Source organism: Pipistrellus hanaki, assembly GCF_964339955.1.
Source record: "Pipistrellus hanaki genome assembly, chromosome: 2".
Taxonomy (NCBI): domain Eukaryota; kingdom Metazoa; phylum Chordata; class Mammalia; order Chiroptera; family Vespertilionidae; genus Pipistrellus; species Pipistrellus hanaki.
Window position 1 is genome coordinate 55,161,002 of NC_140504.1, and position 14,763 is coordinate 55,175,764.

The 14,763-nt window shown below is 48.6% G+C and overlaps 1 protein-coding gene across 2 annotated transcripts in view; it reads left to right on the forward strand.

Moving 5' to 3' along the window:
• GPR156 (G protein-coupled receptor 156) overlaps positions 1-10,806 on the forward strand; it is an 82,864-nt gene extending 72,058 nt beyond the window's left edge. Inside the window, exons 9-10 of one of the 2 annotated variants that reach the window (XM_084871568.1) lie at positions 2,495-2,653; positions 7,323-10,806. In XM_084871568.1, the coding sequence (XP_084727694.1) occupies positions 2,495-2,653; positions 7,323-8,648 (1,485 nt within the window). In that variant the 3' untranslated portion in view covers positions 8,649-10,806. The remainder of the gene's footprint in view (positions 1-2,494; positions 2,654-7,322) is intronic. The other variant, XM_084871569.1, reaches the window with a different exon arrangement.
• The last annotated feature ends 3,957 nt before the right edge of the window (positions 10,807-14,763 follow it).

Sequence of the window (14,763 nt, forward strand, 5' to 3'; positions counted from 1 at the left end):
TGGGGAAGGGAAGTGGGTAGCATTCAGATGGGAAAATAGCATGACAAGAAGTAGAGAGGTAGGGGAGGTTATGTTTGGAGCACCGCAAGTCTGCACTTTTTGAAGCACACATCAAAGGAAAGGGAGAGGAAGAGGGGCAAAAGGTTAAGAGGTGACGTCCTCCAGGTCCTCATGTATCCTGTTAAAGACTGGAGATTGAATCTCACTGTATTAGTTTCCTGTGGCTGCTGTAACAAATTAACACAGATTGAGTGACTTAATTCCGATGTATTGTCTTATAGTTCTGGCAGTCATGAATCTGAAATGGGTCTTATTTACTTGGCTACAATCAAGATGTCAGTAGGTCTGCATCCCTTCTGGAGGCTCCTGAGGAGAATCTGCTCCCATGCTTTTTCAGCTGCTAGAGGCCACCTGCATTCTGTGACTCCTGCCTCTTCCTCTGTCTTTAGAGCCAGCAGTGTGACATTTTCAAATCTCTCTCTTTCTGACCTCCATTTCCATGGTCACTTCTCTTTTTCTGACTCTGACCCTCCTGCCTCCCATTCATAAGGATTCGTGATTACATTGGGCCCATTGTACAATCCAGAATAATCTCCCCATCTCACATCCTTAACTTGAGCACATTTACAGAATCCTTTTTGCCACATAAGACAACTTATTCACAAGTTCCAGGGCTTGGGGGCTGGGTGGGGGGCAGGTGGGGAGGAGGAACACCTATGGGGGTGAGGGGCATTGTTTATCCTACCACACCCACATAGCTCAGAGGCTGAAAAAAAAAACAGGAAATGCCTGTCCTTCTGGAAGAAGGATCCTGGAGAAGTCCTGAAATTGTGCCCTGAGGTCATTTATTGCCGTATTTCGGAAACTCCAACGGGTCAAGTCTAAAGGATCGGGATCCTCACAGACACGGACCTAAGGCAGCAGAGGCTTTCATCGGGTGGCACCCTAGCTCCACCTGATCAGGTTGGGGTGAAACAGACCCAAAGCCCTGGATGTGCCCTTACACCAATACTGAGCAGTTCCTCCAGAGAGGGCTGGGCCTGGGTGCTGGGGAGAGAGAGGAGAAGCTCTACTGCTGAGGAACTGAGGAGCCCAAAAGGGAGCCCAGATACTGCAAGACTGCTAGGTCAGTACTAGGAGAACAACCCTGGTGTCTGCTCCATCCACTCAGGACCGAATAGTGACCCTATGGGGCCAGGCTCCAGTAACTCCCGAGTAGGGCGGGGAGCTGATGGCACCCAAGGCCTTTGAGAAGGACATCGATGGGAAGGTTCCTGGCCTGACCCCGTACAGATCACACAGACTCCTGATAGCATGAGAAACATGCATTTCAACACAGGCTGAGTACACACAGGATGTGGTATTGAAATAGATGGAGAGATTTAGGATCCGATCTGAGCTTTACCAAATTGGGGTTAGGACACGTTTGATGAGTGAGCAAAGAAGTCCCAGGATCTCTGTGAGGCTCCCACAGCCACAAGCATCATTTCTAAGGTGCCACAGTGCCCAGTGTACAGCACTAGGACTCTCAGTGCTGGGATTTCCTACAGGAAAAACAGACGCTTCCGTCTCTGTGGCCTCCCCTGGCATCTGCTCCTCTGGCATGTGCCAGGCAGAGACAGTGTCCCAAAGGCTCAGGAGGATGGCCCCTGCCTGTTGGTGAATGTCCTGTATTCAGCCCCACCCCTATTAAGGTAAATTAGCTCATGCTCCCACCGATTGTTTCTGAAAAACAGTTTCTCCCAAAAAACTTTCCTTAGGACCCCACAGTTAACAGTCTCTGTCTTCTCGGCTGTGTTGAGGTCGTGTGGAGTGGCACAGTGACTCCGTTATAGCTCTGGCTCAACTGCTAACCCCCTGCAAGGGCCGAGAGCAGTCATACTCCTTCTGAGTCTCCCCTCATTTGTCTAGGAAGAAAATATGGTCAGGTCGCAGACCTAATGTTCTGTCTTTTTTTTATTGCTATTTAATGCCATTTGTGGTTTCCTATCTGAGCTTTGATTATTGACTTGGGTTAGGAGTACTCCAGCAAGGAACTGGGTTTGCAGTCGCTGTGCGCACACCATTACCCAACAAATGAGTATAATTAAGAACAGCTACATATAACTGGAAACAGGTTCCCTTGAAACATACAGAGTTTAGATTGCTTAACCCTGTGATAGCTCATAAACTCTGGCTTTAGAATACGGCCCTGGGATTATACTTCAATCTGTTTTCTTTGAGCAGTTCAGCAATGGTTGGGTCAAGCTAAGATGGTTCTATTTCATCTACCTATCATCTTCCTTTGGCATTTTGAAAACTATGTTGCCTTAACATTCTCTGTGCCTTCTGTCATTTCCGTCCATTAGCTCTCCAGAGCACACTACATTCTGAGGAGAGAATAGTTTGTGCATTAGTGTATCCCCGTCATTCCTTGGTGTTTTGGAGAACTTGTGAGAGAATGTGTTCCTGGGTGTGTAATTAAATAAATAGCATATGCTCTGTTATTTAACAGCTGAAGCAATGGAAGGCATTTGAAGAGGAAAACCAAACAATTAGATGCATGGCCAAATATTTCAGCACTCCCAGCAAAAGCTGCCATGCCCAGTATGGTGAGGAACAGAACTGCCATGCCAGAGGAGAGAAAACCTCCATGGAAAGACTCCTCACAGAAGTAAGCGAGACCCCCGCCTGGTAGAGTCTCTATAAAGAACTCCAGTCATGCACCGGTGGGCCCCTGATGTCCTATTGCTAATGTTCTCTCTTCTCCTCCCATTCCCCCACTTCCGTGGGCAGTGGGCAAAACCTTGACATTTCCCCAGTGACTCTCCCACTGATGATCTTCACCCACTTATTTATTCATTGCACAGTTGTGTGCTGGGCATCGTGGTAAGTGCTGATGAATAAAACAAATATAGTCCCTACTCTCAGGGAGCTCACAGTCTAATGGAGGAAATAGATATTGATCAAGAGAATAGTGAAGGGACAAATCAGGGCGGTAAGGCAGAATTATGGATGGTCAGGGCAAGGGAACCTAATTTAGAGCTGTCAGACAAGACTCTGTGAGCCGACAGATGAAGGTTTAATACAAACTGGCCAGAAAAGATTGTGGGGAAAAGCATTCCAAGCAGGGGAACAGCATTGGAAAGGCCCTGAGTTGTAGTGGATGTTAGCTTCTTCTGTATGATACATTCTTTCCTTTCATAGAGCAGTGCCCTCATTTACAAATCTTATAGGGCCCTTTACTGTATTTCCAGGTTCTAACTAGAGATCTCAATCATCTCACCACCCCAGAGAGGCAACCTATACTAATAAAATGGTAATATACAAATTGATCAGAATGCCCTCACAGTAACAACCGAATAGCAGGCTGTAAGGGGCGACCAGGCTGGCAGGCAGGTTAGTGTGGGGTGACCAAATGCCCGAATAGCAGGCTGGAATGGGTGACCAGGCTGGCAGGGAGGGCAGTTGGCAGCAACCAGGCCAGCAGCGAGGAGACAATGAGGGGCAACCAGGCCGGCAGAGGGGGGCAGTGAGGGGCAACCAGGCAGGCAGGCAGGTGAGCACTTAGGAGCCAGTGGTCCTGAGTTGTGAGAGGGATCCCAGATTGGAAAGGATGTAGGCTGGGCTAAGGGGAACCCCCCCCCCCCATGCATGAATTTCATGCACCAGGCCTCTAGTAAGTACAATAAGGATCTAAAGATGGGGAGGAGGGCTAAATAGGTCCTCTGAATACCATAGTAGCACCAACTCCTACTTCTGTACTTGAGCCAGAGTTGGCACCTCTCCCAGAACTGGGCACTGGGGTGTGGGCTTGCAGAAAGCACATGGAGAAGCAGGAGGCTGCACTGCCTCAGAAAGAAGGCACGGGGCTCGGACGAATTAGCCAATATTTTCACACTAACTACATTAGATTCCATGTTTTCTTCAGTACAGAACATACCAAAGTAGGTGTTATTTGGGAAACTATGTTTTTCTGTAATTGGACTGACATGTGGTTATCAGGTGGATCTTCAGCTCTGGGAAGGGTCTCCCTGCTGGCTTCCTGGCCTCACGGAGTTAGGAGGAAGCCACCAACTGCTGACAACTAAGAGGACGGTGAGGTGGGAACCTAAGAAAAACAGGCCCGTGAGGGGGTGAACCTTCCCTGCACCCCCTGTCGGTGCCCCTCTGATCTCCCACACCATACCCTCAGTCTGGACCTTTTTTAAAAAAATCAGAATAATACTCCTCTATTTCTGTACTATTTATAAAGCATTCAGGACTCATTTCCAAGGCAGATTTCTTCCCACCTGGCAAGGGAGTAGCATTGCCTTTGATACTCTGTGAAGTCTTCAAAGAAGCTTTTTTTTTTTTTTTTTTTTTAGCTCAACAGAAGGCCAGAAACTTGGTGAGAACAGTCAGGATGGTTTTCATTCACAATCAGCTAATGTTGGAACAGCCAAGTGGCCTGACTCTTTAGCCTCATGGTAATTTATGACGTGCTGTTTGTACTTCTGCCACACTGACTACGCTGTTTCCCACGCAGTGACTGTATCTGCTCTCTCCAAAAAGATGCCTCGGGTCTGCAGAGGAAGGGCCCTAATGGGGAGCAGATGCACAGGCAGTAAAAAGCTGGCCTCTCCACAACACCCCACACCTGGTGCATCTCTCCCAGAAAGGGCCTGGGAACCAGCCGCTGCCCCCAGGCGCCGGAGCAGGCCTAGAGAGATCCCCAGCACCCAAACCCCTGGTGGGCAAACACGCATCTTTCCTGCCTCGTCTTGTGCACAAACCTTGACTCCAGCTTCCTTCCAATGCAGCCCCTCTGCACCCTTACTTTGTCCTCCTCTTACTTTCCCATGGCCTGGGAAGTCCACCTTCTCATTCTTGCCCCCCTTGCTGCTATGGTCGGGGTGCCCCAGGGGCTGACTTCCCGGGCTGTGTGGAAGCCAGCAGGGAGACCCTTCCCAGAGCTGAAGATCCACCCTTCCACACTCGGCAGCAGAGGAAACCCAACTATTGTTTTTCTTCCCCGAGCCATAACAGCCAGAGGGTGATTCCATTTCTCCTTATAGCCTGTACCTTTTAAAACACACCTGTGGGTGTTTTGCTTCCCCAGATGTGCCCAAAGTAATCATCAATAAGCTCATTTAAATGCAGCTGCCATTTCAATGTAGGTCAGATTTTGGTCTCACACTGGCAGTGACTCACACCCCACCTCTAATTAGTATGCAGCCGTGGCGAAAACAGAGTTCCACTTTTTTTTTTTCTCTGAAAGGAGAGAAATTGACTATTCACCCTGACATTTCTCAATCCATCCCCGGCCAATGTCAGATGTTTGGTCTGCCGGGAGAAGAGTATTCTTCCCAACTCAGCATTTATCCCTATTTTTCTACACTCAAAGAAACTTGTGGCTAAGGCACAAAAGGACAGCGTTCAGAGTGTACTTGCCGGGTTAGTTGTCAGCAGTTGGTGGCTTCCTCCTAACTCCGTGAGGCCGTCGAGGCCCCCGAAGCCAGCCTGAACCCTCCTTCATGAGGAGGGACTGCTGAGGAGGAAAGGGGAGTAGGGGGGTCCCTCCTGGGCAACCAGCACAGTGACCACTGTGAGATGCTCCAGAGCTATCTGGCACCACCCAGGGATCGTGAAGAACCTGAATGACTGTCTTCCGGTTACTCATTCACTCTGCTCCCCGTGAGTCCCGCGTCATCCGCACCTCCCCCGCAACGCCCCAACCTCACCACTCTGGGGCCAGAAAGGGGAGAAGAGGCAGGCAGGTGCTCAGCTGCCAGTCCCTCCCGCTTATTCAGCGGTTACTCACTGGTCTGGGACTCTCCTGGTGATAAAAGAAGTAGACTAAACCAGGATGTAACTGGGGATCCCGGAATCAGAGAAATCACCTTCCTGCCTATAAATAGGGAGCAGTGATCTGCCTTGGAGTTGCTGCCAGAAACTATTGCTAGACTAGTTTACTGCTTTCTGAAAGGGTCATTTCTGGGCAAGTCTCCCATCTCAACGTGAGAAGGCACCACAGGTTTGGTCCATAGGTGACTTGTGGCAGGTATCCTAAAGGAGGGAAACGACGTTTTATTTTGAGGGCATAGTCAGTGTATGTCCAAATGCTCATCCTCAGCTTCTTGAAGGTGATGGCAACAGAGAGGCAGCATTGGGGTATTCAGACAGATAGCTCCTAAAACACAATGCCTGTGTTATTACCTTCCCCATACACTTGACCTGGGTTGTCTGCCCCAAGACCATCAGTTCCCCAGGATGATCTCCTCTCACCTCCACTGCCTTTGATCCTCAGAAATTTCAGAAGGTGGGCATAAGGTGTGAGTTAGAGAGGCAGCTGCTATTTATCACCAGAGGATGCTCAGGGCACACCCACCATCAGTATTCTTCCTCCTACGTCATGCCCACGATCCCAGTCAGTACGGACACACCTCTGCAGCTTGCACCTGCCAAGCCTCCCTGGGCACTGCCTGTTTACCAGCTAAAAGCTATGCAGCAGGTAGGCAGCTCAACAGGGAGGCTTGGCTGCCTAGAGAAGAACTTCCCCGGCCTCATTCATCTTCTGGGCTCCATTCTAGATCTACTGAATCAAGTGTCAGAGACTTAGGCATACCAATCCTATATATAAAAATAATAATAATAATAATAAAGCAAAGCTTCTCCAATGATTCTGATGCCTGCACTACCTTAGGAGCTACCAATAACTGGCAGTGCCACCTGGAAGCTTTCACCTGCCACTCCGAGGTCCAGCCAATCTGAGATTCTCACTGGTCCCCCCTGGCTCCAGTCTTATCTCTTTGGCCCAGACATCTCCACCCTTCTTCTGGTTTTCCATTTTCTAGTCTGTTTGGCAAGAGCCAAAATACTTGTTTCCCCTTTCAGTCATCCTTTTGGGATGTGCCTCAAATTCGCCTGCCTTTTGCAAAGGTGTCATAAACCCGGAGCTGAGCCATTATTCAGATTTGTGTCCTGCAGAGTGGCCTGACCCTCTCCGTTCTGAGGAGGGTGTGCACCGCCAGCACGCAGCAAGCTGTGTCTCCTCCAACCTCCCCTCTCACAGGCAATGCCACTGAGCGGGGATGTTAGGGGAGATTAAGATCCTACAACAATAAATCGTGGTTAACCTTTATTGAGCACTGGGTGTCAGCTATGGTACCCAGCACTGTGTGTGGGTCACATTTTTTTCATTTTGTGGAGGTGCCTTCCCTGAGCCTGAGATCACCAGCTAATACCCAGAGGACCCGGGATTTAAACCAATGTGTTCTGGTGCTGCACTTCCTCCGCCCTGGGAGACAGCCTGGACACCCTCGTCTGCATCTTTTGTTGATGGTTTTGCTTTTGCCTTTCAGAAAAATGCTGTGATTGAAAGCCTGCAGGAACAAGTAAACAACGCCAAAGAGAAGCTGGTGAGGCTGATGTCTGCGGAGTGTACCTATGACCCCCCGGAGTGCGCTGTCCTCCCTACCTTTTCCCATAGCAAGGAGGGTCAGGCTGCAGCCCCTGCTCACGGCCTGGCCACTCAGCGGCATCCGGAATGCCTCTCCGACTCTCCGGATGCTACCAGTGCGGCGGCCCAGGACTCCCACAGCACCTCAGTGCCCTCCTCCAGTGCACAGAGCCTTGAGGGGCCTGGGAAAGATGCTGGCTCCTTCCCGGGGCGGAAGGAGAGGCCTGACTTGAGAGACTTTTCTGATCATTTAAATTTGGGCTGCAGCCAGAAGCAGCAGGCTGAGCCAAGCCAGGATGCAGAACAGAGAGACCAGGGACCTACAGTCCCCCGTGGGGGTCTCACACCAGGTGAAGAAGACTCTGTTCCCGAGAGACAGGGGCAGCGGGAGACCTCAGGGGAGCCCCAGAAGCAGTCAAGGGTCAATTCCGTAATCAGGGAGAAGCTTCAGGAAGTCCTCCAGGATCTGGGCCTGGGCTCTGAGGCTCCCGTCCCCGCCTCCCAGTCTTGTCCCCAGCAGCCCCGGAAGAGCAGCGCTGCCCGCGGCCCCCAGAAGATGCCCCTCTCCGGGGAGCTGGGCTTCAGCCCGCACATGGTGAGGAGAAGGCGGGCAGCCCAGCGGGCCCGCTCACACCTTCTGGGCTCTGTGCCCTCCCATGCGGGGCATCGGGCAAACAGGATGGTATCTGGCACAAAAAGTGGGTTAAATGTGCAGAAACGGGACAGCCTCTGCTTGGACCCTCAAACTGCTGATTCCAGGGTACCCTCTTCCAAGAAGCTTTCCACACTCTCAGATCCTCAAGGCCAGCCAGGCATCTCGGAGGACAGCAAACAGTGCCAGGCAGAGCCCCAGGAAGCTGGGAGCAGCTGTGCAGTCCTTCCTCACCGGCCTTCTGGTCCTGGCCGGGCGCAGTGCCCTGCCGGCCCACGCCTGTCTCATCTGCCCGAGCAGCGCCCGCTGCATTCCCTGCGGTCCGCAGGCTGTCTCTCCCTCTCTTCTCCACGCAGCTACCTTGACACCGAGTCCAGCAGCTCGGACGAGTTCTTCTGCCACTGCCACCGGCCCTACTGTGAAATCTGCTTCCAGAGTTCCTCTGATTCCAGTGACAGTGGCTCTTCAGACTCTGACCCTGAGCACGCTGGGGGGCTGGCTTCCTGGGAAAAGCTGTGGGCCTGCTCAAAGCCCATTGTGAACTTCAAAGATGACTTGAAACCCACACTGGTGTGAAACGCAGCACAGCAGCCTGGATAGAGCGGTTGGTCCAGGACAAGCTATACCAAGGCCTACAGGGGGAAGGCCAGTTCCGGCTCCGGGGAACACACCAGCGCCCTACATTTGACCAGCCCTTACCATGCTTCAGCTATGCTCACTTGAGTCCTGTCACCTTGAGCACCTCTTGGGTATTGCCTGTCTTGTTACTACCTCACAGCATTCCTGTAAAAGACTTCCGTTGAGTGACCACAAGAGATACTCTTTGGAAAAAGGTGCTAAATGAGCACAGAAGCTTTCCTGATCCGGTCAGCCTGTTTTCCACAAAACTCTTCATATATACCCCATGGCTGGCTAGGGGACAGACAGATGGAGAGATGGAGGAACTGTTCTGCAGAACCAGAGTGGTGGACTATGACCCATCAAACTGGCCTTAAGATGAGTTTCCTACATCCTCGGGTGTCCCGTTCTTGGCAGGGGGTGCGACTTTGTTTCTGCTGAAGGTTATGAGCAGCACCACCCCTGGTTTCAGTTTCTGGTCAGATTCAGCTCTCAGCCACCTCTACAGCACTGTTTGTTCATGATTTCCCACCATTATGGCACCTCAGCATCATCCCCGAGATAGTCAGGTCTCCATGTGGCCGCAGGCTACCCAGGTCTCTCTCCTGGGCTTGGATGGCACCTGATGCCCAGACTGTCCACTGGTCCTGTGGGCCATCCCTTTGACACTGCCCCTGGCGCCATTTTGGACTGAGGGGAAGCACACAATCTCTGTTGGTCAAGGGGTGCTCCTGGTGCCAGTGGGGTTACATGGCCACCAATGGATACATGAACCCAGAAATAAAAAACAGGGAAGTAGAAAGGAAGAAATGGGGGAGAAGAGGTAGGAAAGAGAACATGTTTTAAAATTTTACCTTGAGTCTGGCACAGAACATGGTAGCATCATAGTTCAGTAATTCCTTACGATAACCCTGGAAAGTAGACACCCTCATTCCCATTTTTACAGATGGGGCATGTGAGGCTCCGGGAACTGAGGTGACTTTTACAACTTCACTCTGCAGGAGAGTGGTTCACGTAGAACTTGCCCACAGCCCAGGGGACGCCAAGTGGGTAGATTCTCCTGAGGGCACATCTCTTGACTCATTCTTCTGGGAATGGCAAGCAAGCCAGACAATAAAGCAAGGGGGCTGTAGGAAACTGAGATGTGCTCACCCTGGAGTCCAGGACACCAGCCCCAAGATAACAAACTTAGGGAAGCAGCCCTCACTGCCTCAGGGGCCCACTGCACCTCCCAAGGGAGCCAGGAAGTTGGTGAAAGATGAGTGCCAGGAACTCATCTGCTGCCAGACACAGAGGGAGAGCACAGATGGGTCCACTTTGCTTGTTGCTAATCTGGTTGTGGTTTAGAGGCCGCCCTCTGCCCCCATCAGTGTGTGCGCACATGTTCCTGTGCAGGAGTCTGAGCCTCATTAGATATGCCTGGGGGGAGTTGGGCTCTGAATGTCTCACAGAACATTTACCATGGACTCACAGGGGCTGCCAATGCTCACGAGTCTCCAGACACTGGATTGGAAGGCCCTCCTCATAGCACAGCTTCTTCTGTTGTCTACTTTTGCATACAAATCTCATAATTTATTCTGTGTGTGGGTTTGTAGTGTCTTCTTGTGCAATCCAAGTGATACCTTAATAAAACAGAAGCAACTCCCAAGGCAAGTCTCTTCAGAAATTGTGGTCTCGAGCTGGGGAGTAGAAGCACAGAGAGTGGACACACTGCCACCAGAGTTGTGTTGGGTTGCTCTGGGTTCCAAGGGCATCTTTAGCCAAACGTCATTTGTAACAGAACCAGCTGCCCCAGTGAATAGGGGAAACTGTGGAGACTCTGGACTCTTCCCACCCACGGGGGTCCTGTGGATGGGTTTCACCTCCCTCAGCTCCTTCCCTCCTAACATGCCACCACTAGCAGTTCGCTGTTCATGACTGTGGAATATGCAGGCCCTATACCTGGCCATCCTTCTACCCATCTCATTCTCTCTGCTCTATATTCTCAGTACCACTACTCCAGTCCTTCTTCATCTCCATTCCTCTTCTATCTAGAAATTCTTTTTGCACACATTGTGAATTACTCATCCTTCAAGACTCAGGTACAGCATGTGTTCTCTCTTGAGCCTTTCCTGAACACCCCAAAATAAAATTAACTGACCCCATAGTTAAATGATAATAATTTAAAAAAAATATGTTTGGGGACCTGTGTTTCAAACTCAGTTATATAGAGGCTTCTATTATCCATTTTGCCTGGGATGACTTTGTAACCCTGGCTAGACTTGGTTAGAAAGATGGAGAATATACCCCCAATTTTTCCTATCATTTGGTTCAAAAACTACGTGCCAAACACCACAACTGACTGACCCGTCCATTATACTGTTTCCAGTCCATTATTTACTTTTGCACCACCCTCCCCCAACTCCTCTTTCCCTAGATTCAGCTCTTTCCCTAATTTTTTTTTTACCCAAGAACAGCTAATCCAGTGATGAAATTTTCAAAGGGAGAAGTATGCAGTGGCTTTTGGCAAGCTCTTGATTGTTATGCTCTTTAGGAAAGGGCTGTAACTTGTACAAAGGAACCACGGGGAAGTAAACATTGCCTTTGCTACTGTCATCTGGGTTGTACATGTCTCTGCTGGCCCTAAGGTCTTGCATGGAGCCAGTCATGATTGTGACCCAAGCATATATTGCCCTGCTGATTGAAATCTTTGGGTTGGAGGTATCCAGCCTGAATCCAAAGTGGGTCCCTATTTCCTGGCCTTGAAGGATAAACTTGGCCTTCCTGGAGCTCATAGAAGAAGGAAGGGAAAGTATCAGATATAGAAGGCATGCTTTTTTTTTTTTTTTTAAATATATTTTATTGATTTTTTTACAGAGAGAAAGGGAGAGAGATAGAGAGCTAGAAAGGTCGATGAGAGAGAAACATTGACCAGCTGCCTCTTGCACACCCCCGACAGGGGATGTGCCCGCAACCAATGTGCATGCCCTTGACCGGAATCGAACCTGGGACCTTTCAGTCCACAGACCGACACTCTACTGCTGAGCCAAACCGGTTTCGGCTAGAAGGCATGCTTTTAAAGAACCATATTACTTCTAAAATGGCAAAAAGAAGCGTCAGTTCAAGTTCCACAAAGTCTTGTCTGTGTCTTTATTTATTTTGTTATATTTAAATGTGTTGTCACAGATTTCAAATTTCTGAAAGCATAGAGTATGTCTTCTGCATTTTTGTGTACTCTAGAGTAGACATCAGGAATCTTTGCACAAAGGATAAGCCTAATAAGTGTTTGATGGATGGATTTCTGAGCAGATAAATGGATGAAACAAAGGCAGACAAAGAACCTGTTCTGGGGCTAGCTAGCAAAGCAGCAGAAAGGGAGCCAGAGCCATTCAGTTTCACTGCTTGCCAATGAGTTAAGAGCAAGAAACAATATTACCCAGAAGTAACTGAATTCTGAAAATGACAGTGCTTTAAGTATCATAGGGACAAGTAGGTTAGAATGGAGTAAATGGAAGAGAAGCAAGAAAGTTATTGTGGTGAAGATTTTCTCTTAAAGATGGTTTCTTCACAGGCTTGTAACTAATAAGCATTATCGGCAGGAGGACATCTTTACCACCATCACCTTTCTAAGTCCCCTTTCTTGAAGCCCAAACAAAGCAGTTCCTCCTAGTAACACCATCTGGGCTTTGTTATGAAGGTCTAATGCACAGATGGCATTTGTGCGGCTTAAGGCAGGAAAGAGGCTACTGTTGTCCTCAGACTTCGCTCTGCCTCACCTCTGATATGTACTCTGATATCTCTCTCTCTCTCTCTCTCTCTCTCTCTCTCTCTCTCTCTCTCTCTCTCTCTCTCAATGTTCCTGATCTTAGCACCCTCAGCCAAACTGCATCTGAATAAGGGAACATCTTGGGATGTTCACTTCACTATTGAGTCACAAGAGACAGGAAATGCCTGTAATGTGGGGAGAAATAATCTGAGATGAGATTAACAAGATCTCTGTCAATGTTTCCCAACTCTTTTCATTCTTTGACTTGCCTTTGGATGTTTAAATACACTAGCAAGATGCCTAGGCTCAGAGAATAAGTTATAACCAGAACGGTGAGCCGAGGTGTTTTTCCCGGGGTCTTGTCTCACGATGCCAAAGAATGAGCTCCGTGGACCGGAAGATTCAAGCAAAGTGTGAAAACTTTATCACAAGCAGGTTCAGACTCCACACAAGGGGAGGGGACCCAAGGATGGGCTGCCTGTTCAAGCCTTGTAGTCCAGGGGTGTATATTTGCTACAAGCTTGTTCTAGGTCTATCTGTGTCGTCACCTGATTGATTCCCTCAATTGTTTTTGCCCAGCAACGAACCTAAACTTTCCCTGTTCCTGTGTGTTCTTTCTCTGTTCCACTTAGGAACAGCCCTGGAAAGATCTTCAGGTGACTAAGAGAAACGCAAAAGGACAGGTAAAAAAAGAGAAGGAAGACAAGAAGTCCGAAGAGCAGAGAGAAATTAGAGAGATGAAGAAGGAGATAAAGAAAGGCATCCTGCTTAACTCTGTCAGTGGGCAGATTGTGGCAATTACTCTTCTGTAAATGAGTCGGCTCTGGTTTTATTTGAGAGAAATGAGGATCATTTTATCCTTGCAGAGCTCTTTCTTCAGTATGTATGTGACTGTTGGTTAATTTCTTGACTTTCCCCACTCAACTGTAAGCTTCTTGAGCCCAAGTGTCATGATTTCTTTGGTGTCTCCAGCACTGTGCCTGGCCCATGGTTGATGTTCAGCAGATGTCTGTCAAAAGAAATAAACCAGAAAAAGAAGTGTGGCCTACTAGAATTGTCTCAAGAGGGACCTCAAGAGGCAACTCATAATAGTAGAAGTCACTTGGGAGGCAGGGCTTATCATGAAGAGCAGTGTTGTTGATCCACCTACGTTTAAATCCTTTGTGATAATACCTAAACGCTTTGTCAAAAGAAGGCATTTTAGATGGGCTCTCTTCTCCACTCATTTTCGTACAATCATTTTCTACCCCCACTGAAATGCCTGGGCTTGCAGTCACCCCCGTGTCTGGGTGCCTTTCAGCAAGTTGCATAACCTTTTTGTGGCTTAGTTTTCCCAGCTGTAAACTGGGACAGCAACACCTACCTACTTCAGAAGGTTGTTATGAGGATTCAATGAATTACTATTTGTAAAATGCTATGAGCTATGTCTGGCACCCAGTAAACATGATGTCAGTATTTGTCTTAGGAAGTTATTTGGGAAACATAGATTTATATTTAGAAATCCTCTTTAAGTTTTCTTGCTTTATACCAAAATCCACCTTTTTTGTTTTCAATGTATTCTTTTTTTCTATGTTAATGAATCTTTATTTTCTTTGCTTAATCCCTTCATCCATCTCAACCCTCCCTCAACCCCCTCCCCTCTGACAGCTCAGTCTGAGGGAAGGGTCTTCTAAATAGACCTGGAAAAATGAGGATTGTTTCAACCCAATTCTTAGGCAACAGAATTTTCTCCCTGAACCCCAAGGTCAAGTTCATTTACTGCAGGAGCACCCCCACCTGCAGGACTCAAATGTTAGGGCTGGCCTAGAGGGAAAGGGCAGTTGGGGAATCAGGAAATCTTATTTTTTTAGAGTGGAGCCAAAAGACATAATTAATTTCCTTTGTAGAACCATTATATATTTGGTAATAGAAAGAAAAAAAAATGGGATAAATACTACGTGTCACTTAATACTTATTTCATTTAATACTTATAGCCACCCCACAACGTGGTGGTTATTTCATTTTTACAGATGAAACTGTAACAAAGAGAGGTTAGGTAACTTGCCTGAGATCATACAATTGGTTTACAGATAGACCCATAGTTTGAACTGAAAATCTGACTTGATTCCAAAGCCCTTTTGAGACTCCCCAATGCCGGTTCCAGAGCATGTGCTACAGGCGTGCTACCAGAAGACAGAAAGAATTTCAACCCAGCAGGCAGGGGCCCAGGCTGAGGTTTTCTTAGGACACCAAGGTTTCCTTGGGAAAAGCAAGCTGGTCTGGTTCTGTAAACCTATTGCAAAACCCTCCACTGCTGAGTCATTGACCAGCTTCCTAGAGGCAGGAAGG